At 34.9% G+C, this 17,813-nt stretch overlaps 2 protein-coding genes across 3 annotated transcripts; both read right to left on the reverse strand.

Moving 5' to 3' along the window:
• Positions 1–2,505: 2,505 nt before the first annotated feature.
• On the reverse strand, positions 2,506–6,733 carry LOC128676024 (acyl-CoA Delta(11) desaturase-like). The gene is made up of 5 exons (XM_053755917.1): positions 5,743–6,733; positions 4,876–5,006; positions 4,117–4,325; positions 3,706–3,891; positions 2,506–3,478 (listed from the first exon to the last, which is right to left on the reverse strand). The coding sequence occupies exons 1-5, from the start codon at positions 5,924–5,926 to the stop codon at positions 3,202–3,204; spliced, it is 987 nt and encodes a 328-aa protein (XP_053611892.1). The 5' UTR covers positions 5,927–6,733; the 3' UTR covers positions 2,506–3,201.
• Positions 6,734–6,871: 138 nt separating this feature from the next.
• Positions 6,872–16,960, reverse strand: LOC128676017 (acyl-CoA Delta-9 desaturase). Of its 2 annotated transcripts, XM_053755906.2 has the most exons (8): positions 16,802–16,960; positions 16,587–16,634; positions 15,566–15,877; positions 14,763–15,147; positions 10,776–10,906; positions 10,028–10,233; positions 9,312–9,497; positions 6,872–9,100 (listed from the first exon to the last, which is right to left on the reverse strand). In XM_053755906.2, the coding sequence occupies exons 4-8, from the start codon at positions 14,857–14,859 to the stop codon at positions 8,824–8,826; spliced, it is 897 nt and encodes a 298-aa protein (XP_053611881.1). In that variant the 5' UTR covers positions 14,860–15,147; positions 15,566–15,877; positions 16,587–16,634; positions 16,802–16,960; the 3' UTR covers positions 6,872–8,823. The 2 variants fall into 2 exon arrangements, with proteins under 2 accessions (XP_053611881.1, XP_053611880.1); XM_053755905.2 differs by lacking the exons at positions 14,763–15,147; positions 15,566–15,877; positions 16,587–16,634; positions 16,802–16,960 and adding an exon at positions 11,877–12,131.
• Positions 16,961–17,813: the final 853 nt, after the last annotated feature.

Here is a 17,813-nt window from a genome sequence, read left to right on the forward strand (position 1 = left end):
TGCAGTTTGTGGTACTCCAGCTTCGCCGTGAAGAAGTGCGGTAAAATCATATAGGCGCGAATATTTACTGGTTTCATAAACACTAGCTTTCTTGCTAACAAATTTACCTAATGACATTTATAAGTAACTTCAATAATATGACTTTTACGACTAGGTCCAAACAGTGTCCAATCGACTATGTCCGACGAGCGACGTCAATTAGCAAGTTTTATTTATCTATATATTGTTGATTTTGTTAGTTTTATTAAATATAGACAAATCTGTTTCTCTCACTCAATTGAGCACTTTTCCCTATTATTTCCTCAGCTGTTAATTCTTAGAGCCCGTTTTCCTGCTTTAACGGCCGCTGATTGATTTCACGACCGTCAGCCTAGTCTGACCATCATCCATTTTTGGGAACGCTGTGATTACTATAAGCTGTCAAGGCGTTTTATTCTCTAATCGCCTCGTAAGACATCCACAAGAAGGTAGACATTTTTATCAGATAAATAAATTAAAATATATAAGTAATAGGCTGTGTGATATTTATTTTCCTCTTAGTATATTGACCTTTGAGGTCCGTAGACTTCACTGATATCTTGAACTTTCCAATATTTAAACCCATGTGAACTTCAAAATAATTCCTTCCAATCGGATAACCTGGCGATTTGCCAGCTTTTGCATCCGATCGGCGGAAACCAACAGGCATCCGACGCTGTTCCAAGTGAGTTAATACTGTTTCAAGTACTGTTGCTGAACTATCGATTGTTTAACAATCGATACTTTCAATCGAAAAAGGCCATACTATCGATAGTACCTATATACACCAATGTGTTGAAAAGCTTAAACTACATGTACCGACAATGGATGAGTTGCACCGTTAAATTTTGACGTTTAGACAAAATGGCGTAGGTACTTTGAGCTTTTTTCGACGTAGGTCAAAGTTAACAAGCTCTCAGTCCACCCTATGGATATGCAAAAATAAATGAACGTAACAAATCAATACTTGAATAATCCTTTAAAGTTCTTATCATGTATGCCGTATTTGCTTTCTTCCTGATCCTCAAACTAAAACAAGATGAAAAGATGAAGACAATACGGTCGAGACTCGAGAGAGGTACATTCATCAATTTGACGATGAAAGGAAGTTTAAATTAAGGGTACTCCATGTATACGTCGTAGGCACTTCTGTTCATTGGGCCGATTTTCGCCTTAGATTTCAATAAATCAATGAACAAAAAAATTACATTTTCAAACGCATATGCCTAAAATAAGTTACCAGAAATGCGTCAATTACAATAAACATAGTGAAATAGTTTCCCGTTCTATTTGATTTCATTAGCCACTATATTTTTGTGTTCAGAAGAAGATCGAAGTTAGTTAAGTAGACTTCGAAAAGGGATTGTAAGCGGTTTAATCGTATTATGGGTCATTACTGAGGGCCCTGCTCATTTGAGGGACCAAATTCTTTTCATTGTTATTGCTGTTTTTTAACAATTTATATTCATAAAATCGACATTCCTTGCGAGCTCCGTTATTTTACTCTCTTAGAATCTCATACTGTAAAAAAATTGTACGAATAAACACTTAAAAGTAATGGACTCATTTCGATAAAATTTGCCAAAGAGACCTTTAGGAGTTTTTGTTATGTATTTATTGCAAACGCGATGTCTATTTATTATTACTAAAATCGATGCCCAAGGGAACTGTACATATAGGGGGCAAAATTTTGTTTGAAAAATACGGAAGATTCATACTACAGAATATCGCATGTACAGAAACGGATGAAGGACAACTTAACTTGCAGTAAATTGTATCTATAGTGTGTGGACATATATAAACTTAACGTATTAAGCTAAGTGGAGAACATACACTTGTACTGTTTGTCGAAGCATGTTTGATGTAGGAAAATTAATTGAATCTGGTCTAGCCGCGGTCGCATCGGGCAAATATTCAGAAACTGAGGATTATGTTGAGCTTAGATGCCTTGACCTAATTGCAGGGATTGTGGTTTCTAGCCTCCGTGCCTCAACATTTAGATATCATATCACAAGGGCATTCTAACTTTTTGAAAAGTAAGTCTATTATAGCTATCACAAAAGAATATCATCATCATGTTAAGGGATCATAAGTTTAAAGGAACACTTTCCGCCAGAGTGAACTAAGTAAAATTTTGGTTCTCTTCATTTCACCCTGAACTTATATCACCCAGATCACCTCGAAGCTGAGCAAATCAAGCCAACACTTTATTGGTTTGCTCCTCTTGCCAGGCCAAGTGGAAGCTGTATGGTAAGATATAAAAAATTGTACAGTCGATTTGTCAGTTGACTCTACGATGTCCTAATCTAAAATAAAGAAGTACTGTGATAGAGTGCCCATACGGTTAAAATGTACGTTGAAACCTGATGAAATGATGAAAAAATAAGAACTTTATCTCTTGAAAGCCGTTATGTTTTAGACATTGTATACTGGAATGGCAATATAGGTATATGGCACCAAAAATGTACAACAAAATGAAAATCAATCTACAGTTTAAAATTCAATTTATTTAAAAAGCACCTCAAGACCTAAATAGGTGAAAATTGTGTCTTTCTTTCTTTCGGATATTTGATGAACAATTCCGTATCAACTTTTATCTCATTCAATAATTTCTTATTAACAATTAAATTTCCCTAAATGGCTACTGTACCTGTACCGTAATCAGTGAGAGGCCGTACAGAAAGTCCGTCGATTGGCCGCCAAACGCATTGGGTCACTTGTTAGCTCTGATGCATATCTAGAGATTTGGACATATGTCCATTTGACCGCGGACGGCGCAGACCTAATCTATCAAATGGACTGTAACTCGATTTTAATTTCCAGTGTTGCGAGCGGGCGAATCATTTTCGAGATTGGTGAATTTCTATCGAAAGAATTAGGTCACTTGATTAGGCTTACTTCGCCTTCCAATTTGATTAGGCTTTTCGTCATTCATATTTGAGCTACGTGGCCAGTGAAGATAATTTATGTATTTGCTTTCGTTTCCTTACAAAATAACCGATGAAAAGAAAATCTTAATGTAATATTTTTTACATAGTAGGTACAATATTTTTCCTAAAAACACAACGTTCAGAAAAAAATATTGTTATACAAATCTTAGTTTCTTATACTATATTTAATACATAACGCATAATAATCATGTGTACTACCATTCTTAACTAATTCTTATCTATATTATGTAGATCATTCCTTTTGCTTCAAATTTTTACCAGTCGGAAAATGTACAGGGGTTCCATCACCCAATCTATTTGCAATGGAATTAATCATTTCTGGAGTGGCCTGCCTCAGATCGTAAGCCCAACCAATCTTTTCGCAGAATTGAATGATCCTGGTTGCCCAGTTGAAGAAGTCGAAGTGCTCTGCTGCCTTGTAGTCGAAAGGAAATGCGTGGTGATAGTTGTGCCAGCCTTCGCCGAAAGTACATGTGGCTACGAAGCGGTTCTCTGTTGGTACGATGTTCCTACAAATGTTGGTAAAAAAAAATTAAAATAAAAAACGTAACGAATGTATGTATATGGAATGGACACTTGTAGAAATCCTGATGATTGAACCTCTTCACGCTCTAGCGACACAACCAATCTTAAAATTTTGCATATAATGTAGTTTGAAGTATAGAAGTACCTTTCATCCTGGAAAATTAATGCGGGCGAAGCCGCGGACAAAAGCTAATCTTTAATAAATAGTGACATACTTAAAGGTTTGTATCCATAGGCATGGGCAAGGCTGTTGACAGTGAGTTCGCTGTGGAACATAGAGAGGAACCTGATGAAGCACTGCCAGGCGACGGCGCAGCGCCAGTTCTCGTCCCACAGCCAGATGCCGAGGCTGGTCGGCAGGATGTAGCAGAACAGCAGTTTGAAGAAATTGAAATATCTGGTAGAACAAAAAAGAAAAGATAAACAGACTGAACAGAAGATAAGACTAGTATTTCAGAAATTATTTGGAATACTTTTTTCGAAATTCCATAATTTCTATTCATCATTTGCATTTACCTCAACAATCTATTCATTAGTTACATAGGATCATCTTCATTCTATTCAATCGATAACAAATTAATAATTTTAGTCAATATCTTTCAGAATATTTTTTAAGACTCACTTCTCATAAATATGTAGAATCTTGATGTCATTGTCAATGTCGCTCATGTCGATTTGCTTCCCGGCCTGTAAGACCTTATCATTCTTCTTCATCATTAGCCAGCCGATGTGTGAGAAGAATAGACCGCGGTTGGCGTTGTGTGGGTCTGCATCAGTGTCGCTGTACTTGTGATGGATCCGATGGTCTCGCACCCATTGCTTTATGGAATTCTGAAGCACAAATGTTTAAATGAAATTTCGCGGTACACTCCATACATTTATTTTTGTTTTTTTTTTCTTAATTTAATATTTACTGTTTACTTAAGTAGATTCTATACTTCTGGTACCAGCTGAAAATCAGCGCTATGTTTATTTTTCACTTCTCATGATCATAAAGTTCTTAATTTACTTGCTTGCTTGGATGTAAGCCACTTAAAGTGAGAGCAGGTTCATTGTTTTGAGCTTCCGAGGTTTGAGGTCCGACATTTTTGGGAGCGTAAAATAAATATACGCCTAAGCAAGACGATCAGTCGCCAACAGCCACGAAAATTATTATTACTACACTTTTTAAACAATTATCTATTATCTGTGGTCTAATATATCATTATAAACATAAAGTAAAGCAAATAGTGATCCTAATAAAATATAATAAATGCTAATACTTTTAACATAAGTAATAAAAACACATTTTTATAAATAAAAATAAGGAATAAAGAAAGAATAAGGAGAAAATCATTGGCGGGATACATTTATTTACGTGGTAAATAAAATAGGTACTTACTTGACCAGCACTGGCAAAAAACATCATTAGCAAAAGCTTAAACGGAAGCTTAGCTTTGAAAGCTCTGTGCGTCCAGAGCCTATGTGCTCCAATAGTAATTGCGAAACCACTCGCAAGGTACATTATCGCAGCTGAAAAGGTAATTTTTCTTATCCATACTAATATTAAAAAATGAGAGTGTGTGTATGTTTGTTTGTGCAATGTTTCTTAAATCCCAAGCATTTGTTCACAAAATTTCAAGAAGTGGGCCCTTAAACCACATGGACATGCTACTTTCAAGTGAAAATTATTTAATTGAGGTAATTTTTGGTACGGAGATAGGAAACCGAAGAGTGACAGAGACACGTTGGCTACTTTGTGTGGGGGATGGAGCCGTGGACAACTTCAGGTATTCATATATTGAAAATACGTTATTTTTGTTTGTTTTTTGTTAAGACGATTTATATTTTGACGACAAACATTTGTATTTCTCTATTTCAAAAATTGTGAAATTAGATTCTAATAATAAAAATGCGAAAGTATTTGCGGTTTTTATATCACCACCTGATTTTCATGAAATTTCGCATACATATAATTAGAAATACGATAAAGAATATTGGGAACTATTTATTTCAGAAAAAGTTCCTAGCTGAGTAATCATATGGGGTGTGAAATTTTTAATTTTTCTAAAACTGTATTATAGTTTGAAAAAGGGATGCAGATTGATGTAGGAAAAGGGCATGCATAATCATATCATTAAAACATAACATTTTGAAAATTCATATATTCCAAATAATTTTCAGAACTTGAAACAAAGCAGGTAAGCAGGCAAAGTTAAGACAAAGTAAGGTAAAATATTTAATATTCGTTAATTCGTTAATCACTTACCAAAGACCACAGTTTGCCATTTAACAGGAAACGCGTAATGAAAACACCAATAAAATCCGAACACATGGTACAGCGTTATTGCAAGGAAATTGATCCATTTTATATCGTTTTTAAATCCCAAACTTTTCTCAAAGGACCTCAAAAGTTCAGGAAACGATGTCAGTTTCATTGTCTGCCACTCCATTTCAGTATTGCAATAAATGAAAAACTGTGTTCATTCAAGAAACGCTAATTTGAATGGATTTTTCATACAATGTATACGTAAATTTATTCAATACTGAGCTAGAGACTGATATTTCAGTATGTCAATCTTATAAGTGTGGCGCCTTAAATATATATGTTGGAACGATTGAATTTAGTTACCTACCTACTACTAGTGCCATCTAGATTGTGGTTTGATTACTAATTTAATTTTAAAATAGGAAGACAGATTTGGTAGGCGAAGGTAACAGACCATGCTTCGATTCGTTTAAGAATTAAGAAAATGACCAGTTGTCAGTTTACATTATTTTTCGGAAACTGTAACGTTCATTCTTGACATTCGTTTGGCGTTTGATTATATAGCCTGGGGTTATTACAAGGAATTAGTATGTACTCCGGGAGTACCTACTTACTAATTCTATCTAATTCCATGGGTAGACTATAGTTGTAAACTGACGGGTATATTGAAAATATCTGTCTGACAAAAACGAAAATAATAATTGACATGTTTGCTCCATAGATTTAGAAGGGCGGCGCGCGGGTTGCCCGACATTTATTGACAGAATCGGGCAAAGACGATATTTTAAAATAAATTTGACCATTTACGATACATATTTTAACAATAATTGAATTGCATTTTCACATTTCACAACTTTTATATATATGTTTATATATATAAAAACAAATATTACGGTTATTTTTTTAAATACTAATAAATTACTATTTCTTGATACCTACTATATTTATTAATGCTTTACTTACTATCTTTGCCCACTGCGGCGGCGTCCATGTGAATTTTGCTTAGGAATTCTGTATCAGCATCATCTCAGCTCTTTTCTGCCCACTTCTGAGCATAGCCCGCTTCTTTTACGTATTTTGTATAAAAATAATGTTTTGTAAATCAAAACGGTAAAGTAAAACAAATCCACAAATATCAGACTTAATATTATGCAAATTTAGATAAGAACATGAAAATATTTTTACATTATTTTGAATAAATGTTCACATAAAATACTTCTCCCGCATAAAGTTTATATTCATGCATAAATATAATATTAATTGCCATTAATGTTTTTGATTGAATCCGCCCAAAAATATGAAATTTAAAATAGCGAAGGTATGTATTACAATGTCTCAGTCAGCGGATTTCATTTAAAAGTTAAAGTATATCAATACATTTTTTACAGAACGAGACAATTCTCGTTCTGTCTAACTTATAATATTATAAATGCGAAAGTAAGTTTGTTTGTTATCTCTTCGCATGTTATCTATTCAACCAATCTTCTTGAAGTCTCACATATACCTACCTTTATATTGAAGAGTATAAAGGTGGACATATAGGGTCATCTTTTATCTTGGAAAATACTACCTATTGTTCCCGTGGGATTTGAGAAGAAGCCTACTAAATGGTGCGCTAAATGCTAATAAAATAAACTTTGGAATAAAAACACTAGATGACACTGTAAATCAATATAAATCAATATATTACGACAAATTACACAGATTGAGCTAACGACAAATTACACAAATAGTAAGTTCGAGACTTGTGTTATGGGATACTAACTCAACGATAATATATTTTATGACAAATACATATATAGATAAACATCCAAGACTCGGGCCAATCAGAAAAAGATCATTTTGCATCATGACCCGACCGGGCGTTCGAACCCGGGACCTCTCGGTTCAGGGGCAAGCACTTTACCACTGTGCTACCGAGGTCGTCAAATGTATGTGTATGTATATCCTATTTCAACTATCTATTATATCCTATTTCAACTATTTATTATTAACTAGCATTTAAATAGCTAGTATCAAATATTGTAAGGTGACAGTGATTGATAGTAACAAAACATACTTTAGCTTTAAAGTTCTGCTTCAACAGCTTTTCTTAATAACTGCTATCAGATTTGCCGTACGGTAGATGCATTCGTAGTTAACACGTTTTATATACCTACCTACGTGCAATGTCATATTCCATTCGCAAAAATTAGCATAAAGATTTAACAGAAAAGAATTTCATAGCCCTGTTTGAACTCGAAATTTTTTAATTTTTCCATTATACCTATATGAAAAATTATGTTAAATTTCACCTAATGACACCAACTATAGTTTAATGTGCCGTGTTTTGATGTTCTTCGAAATAACATGTTTTTCAGAATGCGAATGTTTTAGTTTTTATGACTGATCACGTTGATACTCGGTAACAATACGTACCTACTCTAGACTAGACTCTTTAGGAAGAAAAAAAACAGATTGACTAGGAAAATTTAGCAACGGCAAGCGACTCTCCGTACTTCAAACAACATGTATGCAAAATTTAAAGAAGATTGGCTTAGCAAATACCTAAAGCTTGAAGAAGTAACAACAAACTTAATTTCACATTCATAATAAATAAATACTTTAAATTTAAAAGACTGATAAAATTTGGCGAAATAAACGGTAATTTCTTTTTTATCCACAAAAAAAAATAGAAAATAAGATGTGAAATGTCCATAGGCGGTACGTAACCAAGAGCAAATTTTTCTGTCAGATTCCACGTTTGAATTGGAAGTAGGTACTCGACCCAAAGCGTTGGTAGTGTAATAAAGGTCTCAGGTTCGAATCCTACTCGTGCCCTGAGTTTGTATACCAATCTGTTTTTATCGACCAATTACTAGGAAATCATTTACATAAATATTTAAATACGTATAACACGGCTTATATGCAAAATAACCTATGAAAATAATTCTATTGTTTACAAAAATGTTTAATACATATATTCTAAAAAACACAACGATCATAGAAATTTTTTGTTACACTAATGTTAGTTCCGCTTACTATTTGTATAAAATAGAACCTAATAATCATGTGTACTACCATTCTTAATTAATTCTTACATCATATCTTTTGCTTCAAATTTTCACCTATCGGAAAATGTACAGGGGTTCCATCACCTAACCTATTTGCAATTGAATTAATCATTTCTGGAGTGGCCTGCTTCAGGTCGTAAGCCCAGCCAATCTTTTCGAAGAACTGAATAAACCTGGTTCCCCAGTTGAAGAAATCAAAATGCTCTGCTGCCTTGTAGTCGAAAGGAAACGCGTGGTGATAGTTGTGCCAGCCTTCGCCGAAAGTACATGTGGCTACGAAGCGATTCTCTGCTGGTATGATATTCCTACAAATATCAGTAAAAAAATAAAAGTAAAAATGAAATTAAATTACAACTAAAATAAATTTAATCGTAAACAGTGATCATTCTAATTGAATGTTAACTCTATTAATGAATTTGGCCGTATTTCTGCTGTCTGAGGTAAGTCTAAATGGATAAAATTGGTCCACATGTAAAAAAACCAATGATTGTACATTAACTGTAATAAATAACTCACTTATTGTAAGGTTTGTATCCATAGGCATGAGCGAGACTGTTGACAGTGAGTTCGCTGTGAAACATAGAGAGGAACCTGATGAAGCACTGCCAGGCGACGGCGCAGCGCCAGTTCTCGACCCACAGCCAGATGCTAAGGCTGGTAGGCAGAATGTAGCAGAACAGCAGTTTAATGTAATTGAAGTATCTGGTGGAACGAATAAAAAAATATTATGATTAATGAAAGCAGCTGATATAGATAAATAGAACACAGATAGTATTTCAAACATGAGTTAGAATTTAAATAATGAGATGATAATTTCAGGACTCAAGCGGGCATTTAACACAAATTTTAGAATATTAATGTTCTTATATGTAAAGTATTTAACCACATCCCTAACTAACCCGGTTAATGCTCTGATAATGCTGTATATAATTATATGATGAAATGTCATTATTTAAATTTAGTTAAGGAGTATGTGTGATATGCGTATTCATTTATATTGATGTATACAAATATAAAATCAGTCGAAATATTCAAAACACGTATAGTAATAACAAAATGATCTAACTTGTGGCTAGAATGGGAATAAACCCAACAGAAAAGGACAATTGAAACTACTTCAACGAAGATATCAACCACCTATTTGCTAAATATACTAGACTAGTTGCTACCTACCAACTAGTGGTAAATAGTATTTGTTTTAATTCATTTATATTCTTAAAGGTGCAACTCACTTCTCAAAAATTTGCAAATACAGGTCACTGTCAATGTCGCTCATGTCGATTTGCTTTCCGGCCTGTAAGACCTTATCATTTTTCTTCATCATTAGCCAGCCGATGTGTGAGAAGAATAGACCGCGGTTGGCGTTGTGTGGGTCCGCATCAGTATCGCTGAACTTGTGGTGGATGCGATGGTCCCGCACCCACTGCTTTATGGAATTCTGAAATTCAAGTGTTTATGAAATTTAGAGTACCAGTTCATCTGGGAGGTGTGAATTGGTGATTTATTATAAATCAAATTTGGAGATATATTTGGTGTCTCTTAAATAGATATTGAACTATGATGGGGTGAAAAATAGCTCAATATTAAACACGGTGCTGCATTTCAGTTCTTTGCTTGAATTTGGCTTGACACGCATCTGCGCATCTGTCTAGATATTCATCATTTACATCCATTTTAATATGCCCACTGTTAATAGAGACACAGACCTTCCTTATAGATGGATAAGAAGTCTGGGACTATGACCAACCGAGCGTGTTAATTGCGGATGAATATTGCTTAACTTTTGTTCTTAGAATAAGGCCTGCTCCTGCCTAAGGTGCTACTAAGCCTTTTTGTTGGTCGTCGTTGAACCAGTGCCATTTTTGTTTATGAATAATCTTATATGATAATATATTACTTATGCTATCAACAAAAAGCTCTCTACCTACATAATTAAAAAGCAAAACATATCGAAATTAAGTGTAAATTGTTGGTACTCACTTGACCAGCACTGGCAAAACACATCATTAGAAAGAGCTTCAACGGAAGCTTCGCTTTGTAAGCTCTGTGCGTCCAGAGCCTATGTGCACCGCCAGTTATTCCGAAACCAGTCGCAATGTACATTATCAAAGCTGAAAAAAGATAATTCCATACTTATATTATAAATGTGAAATTGTGTTTATATTCTTGTCCTTCTTTCACGTGAAAACGGAGCATTAAATTGAGATGGTGTAGAGATAGAAGTGGTGGTGGTGTAATGGTTAAGACGCCCGCCCGTGGATCGATAGGACCCAGGTTCGAATCCTACTCGTGCCACAGGAGTTTGTATACCAATCTGACTCATGTATAGTATTTTTCATCGTCCACCACCTGCTTCCGGTGAAGAAAAACATCGTGAGGACACCTGCACACTGCTTGATTCTTATTAACTTATGTATGAAATGTAGAAGGCAATGGCAAACCACTCCATTAATAATGCCAAGAAACTTGTTATGTGTGTTTAATTCCACGTAACGACCGCCACCCTCAGCCATGAGGATTATGATTATGAAGAAGAAGAGATAGTTGGAGGGCCGGAGAGTGACATACAAAATAATTACAAAACAGGCTACTTTTTGCCACAGATTCTAATATTAGAAACGTAAAAGTGAGTTTGTTAGGTAATAAACAAACTCAACTTTTACGCTTCTTATATCTAACCCGATCTTCATGAAATTTCGCAAACACCTAGTTAGAAGTGCTATAAACGATATAGTTTACATTTTATCTCAGAAAAAGCACACTGACCGTGGGAAATTCACGCGGATTAAGCCATATGCCCATAAGCTAGGTAATAAATTGATGTAGGGAAAGAGTGTGATTTCGCCCTAGAATAGAACCATTCCATATCCTGCGATATAGGCGATTAAGGGATACATGCCCTATATAGGCAGTTGATAGGCAACAGTAGCATTCCCAAGGAAGGTTGACATCACTTAAGCAGACGGTTGTAAAATTACAGCCGAATATTCAAAATTTAAAGGTTGTTTTTTACGCTACCCAACGGCTTAGCTCCGAACGCAACCGAAAACACATTATGTCGAAAGAGAGAGAATCACTTACCAAAGACCACGGTTTGCCATTTAACAGGAAACGCATAACGATAACTCCAATAGACTCCTAATACATGGTAAAGCGTTATTGCAATAAAACTGATCCATTTTATGTCGTTTTTATATCCTAAACTTTTCTCAAAAGAACTCAAAAATTCAGGAAACGATTTGCTTTTCATTTTTCCCCATCCCATTTCAGTATTGTAATAAAAAAACTGTGTTAATTCAAGAAACGCTAAAGAGCATTTGAGTTGGTTTTTTTTTTCATACAATGGATACGTAACTTCATTCCATATACTGCAATAACCTTTATAGACCAGGAGCTAGTGACCGATATTTCAGTATGTCAATCTTATAAGTATAGCGCCATCTATCTATCGTTCAAACGTTCTTTAATGAACTCAGACGTTCTTTAATAATAAAATGCAAAAGTTTAAAACTAGTTATTTTAGTTATTGTTTCAAAACATAATTCTTTAAAAACGAAAAACGTTATGATACTTTACGTTTGTTAGTAAAATGGTATCTACTCTTTAGTGTAAAAGTATAATATAAAAAAAACACTAATTAAGAGAACGGTCACTGGACTATTACGAGACTTGTTTGGCAACACAAATTGATTCGAGAAATGTTAATAGGTATTTAAATAAATAATTAGATGTGGACACTGAATATAAATGTGACGAATTTTGATTAATGACTGATCTATTCCAATTCCAGCATTAACAATTGTAGTTAAATTATATTGCGTAATACACATAGCCAAGGCTCTACCATATCAGTAACTGACCATTCCTAAAATGACTCACATACGACACGAGGCGAGGTTTGGCAAAAAAAGCACACTAATAAATATAATACGTGTCGTGTATATCATGTTCGTATACCTTAACACTTCGTTGGTAAGATACGGTACCATGCATAGTTACTATAAGCATGGTAATGATGTACATGTATAGTACGGTAATCCGTACTATAATGGAAGTTTCCAGTTAATATTCCACTTCTAAAAATAGTCGTAAGTCGTGTAAAGTCGCCTCCACTATAACGTATACGAAAACTATCTTACGAGCACACTTTTCAATATTCGCAATTGTATCTCATATTTACTCAAAAACCCTTCAGAATTATACTTTTTTCTTGATGCGTAATTTAACAAATAAACCTTCAATTTTACACAATGTTAATATGCACTGACCTCATTAACCAATTATTCAACTCTCAATAAGTAATTTATTTTCAAAGAGGTTAAAGTGCAGAAACACGAGAATAGTTGAGCTGAGAATAGTTTTCTAATTAAGTATAATGAGGGTGTGGGAGGAAGTCTAGAATTCCTTTTTCATCCCGGCTTAAAACGCTCATCCATTAGAAGTTAGTTCCAGATAAGTTAACAATAGGCGCGGTTCAAAGGAGAATTTCTCCAAAAATGGAGTGAAATGGTCCGAGATCAGTTTGAAGTTATATAAAAGGTCAGTAAATGATTGCGATTTAAAATCTCACGAGTATTCATTTATCGCTACCAATTTTTAATATTACTGAATATAAAGACCATCGAATAGTAATCAAAATAAAAAAATGTGATCTACCTATTTGATTTAAATACTTTTACCCAATAGCAACAATTTTAAATAATCTATTAATAACGTGGTTGTTTTACCAAATTTGAGCCTTTATTGTATTCTGTAACTGTTTGTTGTTGCCTAATAAATACAGTACACTGCAACATGAACTGTATACTTAGCGCTCTTAGCTGCACACGTGCGGTGATAAACAAGTGCAGTTTCACCCGAGGGCATTAAGTAAGGAATTTACGCAGTTCAAACTTTTATGTCTTTCCAATATCGGCTATAGGTCTTAAATTCGTATAAGAGACGACAAACGAGTGTTTTCTGAGGGGTATTTTCAAAGCAAACTGCAATTTCGCGGATCTGAATTTCAATTCGTCTGTATATGCGCTTTGTTAACGTTGTTATAGCTCTGTTTGTCAACGCGAAAACAGCCACGTTCCAATACTTTATATATATCTTGTACCATATTGATCTTCTTCGTATTTATCATTTGCTACGAAGCGTGTAGGAACTACACGCCCTATAATAGAACCCCTCCTTATCCTACCGTGTATGCCATGCGAGGTGACTAAGGTATACACAACCCAATCAGTTGATAGGCAACAAATTCCCAAGGAGGGTTTTCGTCAGGAAGGCGGCCAGTTGTAAAATCAAAACCGAATGTTTAAAATTTCAAGGGTTTTCTTTTTACGCTGACCCCGGGCTGCTTCACACGCAACGCCGCGAACGCAACCAAATGCCATCCATGCAGAGAAATCTATTCGTTTGCTAATTTAAATAAATAAATATATTAGGACAAATCACACAGATTGAGCTAGCCCCAAAGTAAGTTCGAGACTTGTGTTATGGGATACTAACTCAACGATACTATATTTTATAAATAGATACATATATAAATAGACATCCAAGACCCGGGCCAATCAGAAAAAGATCATTTTCCATCATGACCCGACCGGGGATCGAACCCGGGACCTCTCGGTTCAGTGGCAAGAACTTTACCGCTGCGCCACCGAGGTCGTCATAAGGTTAACTTCTATCGTACACATATATACATAGATCTCAATAAGAGAACAAATGTAAAAACAAAATTGTAATCTACATTAAACACGCTCATGAAAAATTGCTTAAATGTATATTAAGGCGGAGTGAATAAATATGGGAAAGTGTGTATTCTAAGAAGATCATCGATATATTAGAAAATGGACACGCAAGACTGGCGTCCTCAAGAAAAAGAGGTTTTTCCTACAAAATTTCAAATACACTATACAAAACTGAATTTCAAACTTGTTTGAAAAAAGACATTTTACAATAAATATTATCTTAAGGTACCTGTATTCGGTATTCCTGGTTGAATCTTCCGAGTCTGCTTTTCTACTTCGCATGACCTTTGGCATTTTTGTCTGCCAGAATCAGGCGGGAGCGGCATTGCCAAACAACGGTCAGGTTACCATGTCTATGATTTCAGTTTGTCTATGTCATGTAAAGACGATTTATCTGCGCCGCCGACCCGCCGTCAATACAGACATAAACTGCGTTATGAAACCTCCCGCTGATAATACTTGCTATTATTTAGCTATTATTGTTTCCGTATCGCGGTATCTGCGGAATATTGCGTATTTATTTGGAATCCCTCTGTTTATATTGTTTATGAGATCACATTAAGTACCTAATTTGCTTCTTTTGTGGTCGATTTACTTATTTATTTCCTCTGCATCTGAAAGGTCAACATTGTGTGAATCTGTTTTATTACCACAATTATTATAAGATATCCAAAAAGACAAGAGTTTCCTAGTTTGGGAGCCGATGTTAATGCCTGCTTTAGAACTAAGCACAATAAATAAATTGAGATTAATTGAATGAGATATGCTCAATTATTGTTTTATTTAAAACACCCACTTTGGAGGTACAGTACCTACATAATATAGTGTCGTTACCAAAATGACAACGACAAAATAATATATAAAATAAAAGTGAATATTTTTACGATAGTATAGTATGTATTTAAAACACCATATTTCACTACTCGTCATTTCAAAAATGACATCGATAAAATAAGGTAGTCAAAGAGACAAAAATAAAACGACTATTTTACTTTATACCCCCAAATAAAAACGGAAAACAAGATGTGTAACCTGTATCACGGTTGTCGGCGGCGCATGACCAAGCACATACATGTTTCTGTCACATTCCACGTTTGAACTGAATGTACCGGAGCCGTGAGGCTAAGATTCACAAATAGGATCATCCGAGGATCACCCCGCTCGGGACTAGTCCGGAAGTGGCGTATCTATTGGCTCAATTGCTTTCCGCATTTTTCTATATCCTGAGCCCGCAGTCTATTCAAATTACCCCCTATTCCATCTCTAATCTAGTTAGTCTAGTTAGGCAGCATTCGTGACGCCGCGTCAGTATAAAAAAAATTTGTCACTTCTCTGCGAGACGAGCTGTGAAACCAATAAATAATTATTGTAAAAACGAAAGAAAAAACTGTTCGAAAGTAATTATAACTTTTTACAATAATCTGACTTGGCCGATGTCTTCTAAATTATCAACACCAAAATATGCTTAAATAATTGTCACGGTCGATCACCTAAAATCTAACTATAATAAAAAAGAAATCGTAGTAGGAAACCTTTACTTGGTTTGGTTTTACCTACAGATTTCATATTATTTATAGAGAAACAAACAGATTCATCGAGACTAAATGCTTTCTTTGTCTCGTAACATTTAGAATGAATAATTTTGATTACATCGGCAACACCGAATACAAAAAATATTGCAAATACGCCCCTAAAATGAGTTGCCCTAGACTTTATCCAACATAGCCTTAAAATCTAAAAGGAACAGGAGAGGGCAGTTTATCGCCAGATTACTTCGTAATATCTACGTGAGAAAATGGTCCAGCGAAGGCCGGCTTATAGCCGCTGTAGATGCGAATTTCTCTTCCAAAGCTGAGTTAAAGATAAAGTAGTTGTTGTAGTATAGACGGTTCACTTTGCAACATAAGTTACATGAAATCAAAAGAGACTAGACTCTAGTGTTACAATTGTCTCCATAGGCTTTTGGTTTGGGCCATAGGTGACCACTTCCCATCAGAAGAACTGCAAACATGTATAAATATACAAAAATTAAAAAATATCGCGTGGTACTTACTATACTTAGTTCATTTTCCATTGGCGCCATTGTATCAATCCGATTTAGCTGAGAATATAAAATGTTGTAGTTAATGGGAAAATTCGTATGGCGTGATGTGTGTTTAGCAAGATTGATCTATATTAAATTTTGCAAATAATTCAGGACGAATTCATTGCGAAAAGTTTAAAATCAATTCTACGGAAAAGACCTCTGGGGTTCCACGGTTATCTTACCTATTATGGCTGTGTAAATCCGACGATATACAAAGAGTTAGTCCCCCGAGTCCCAGTGTTGCTAGCTACGTGAATGTTTTTGTGTTGACAGGTTGACGCGCCGTTTGTGGGTGACAAGACGGCAAGCGCAGGGAATTGGACGCGCGACGGATTAGGTCACGGTTTGCCGGTTTTATTCCATCACTCTTATTTCAGCAACCAAAAATTACCTGAAATGGATTTAATACTTAGCTAAAGCACATTTTCGTAAAGGTATTTTTTTGAAATATTTCTTTTAATTCGCAGATAATGACTGAATACTTCTTGTGTAAAATTGTGGCGAATTAATCGGATAATATTGATCCTCAATCGTCAACATTCTTTTATTTCAGTTTATTACGTTGAAACAAGATAAGTATATATGATTTTAATAATTCTGAGTTATAAGTGAGGTTGTTATATGTATATGTATAAATGAGGGCGTGACTTCACATAAGATCATTGTGTACCTACTTAGTTACATCTCTATTCATCAGTTACATCATTTAATTACAAAACAAGAATCACTAAAGTATTCTTACACAGTTACTTCAAAATCTTGAAAGTGCAATCCCAGATTGTCCAATAAAGATAATGCACACGCAAGCAACTCATTACAAAGGTCGCGAAGTCAATAATATACCGTACATACAAACCTACATTTAGTAATACAATAAAATGTCAGCTGTCGTCAAGATATTAAAATTAGTTTGTTATTAAAATTGTTAAATTTATATTGATATTAAAATTGGGGAAAGGGAATGAACATTAAAAGGGCAAGGAAGTCCCAACGAAATAGAAGCAGATATCGTAAACGACTCGCTTTACTTCATAGGTGTTTTTATATGACGACATAAAACACACGTGCTTCTAGCAATCTGACCGTAGTTACGGTACGAAAGGGAACTAGGATTACCACGCGTCGCAAATTTTGCTGACATTACTTAAATTTTGGGATACACCATTTGAGAAGGCATAATATATGGATCATGTC

This window comes from Plodia interpunctella, chromosome 15 (genome assembly GCF_027563975.2).
Source record: "Plodia interpunctella isolate USDA-ARS_2022_Savannah chromosome 15, ilPloInte3.2, whole genome shotgun sequence".
Lineage (NCBI taxonomy): Eukaryota > Metazoa > Arthropoda > Insecta > Lepidoptera > Pyralidae > Plodia > Plodia interpunctella.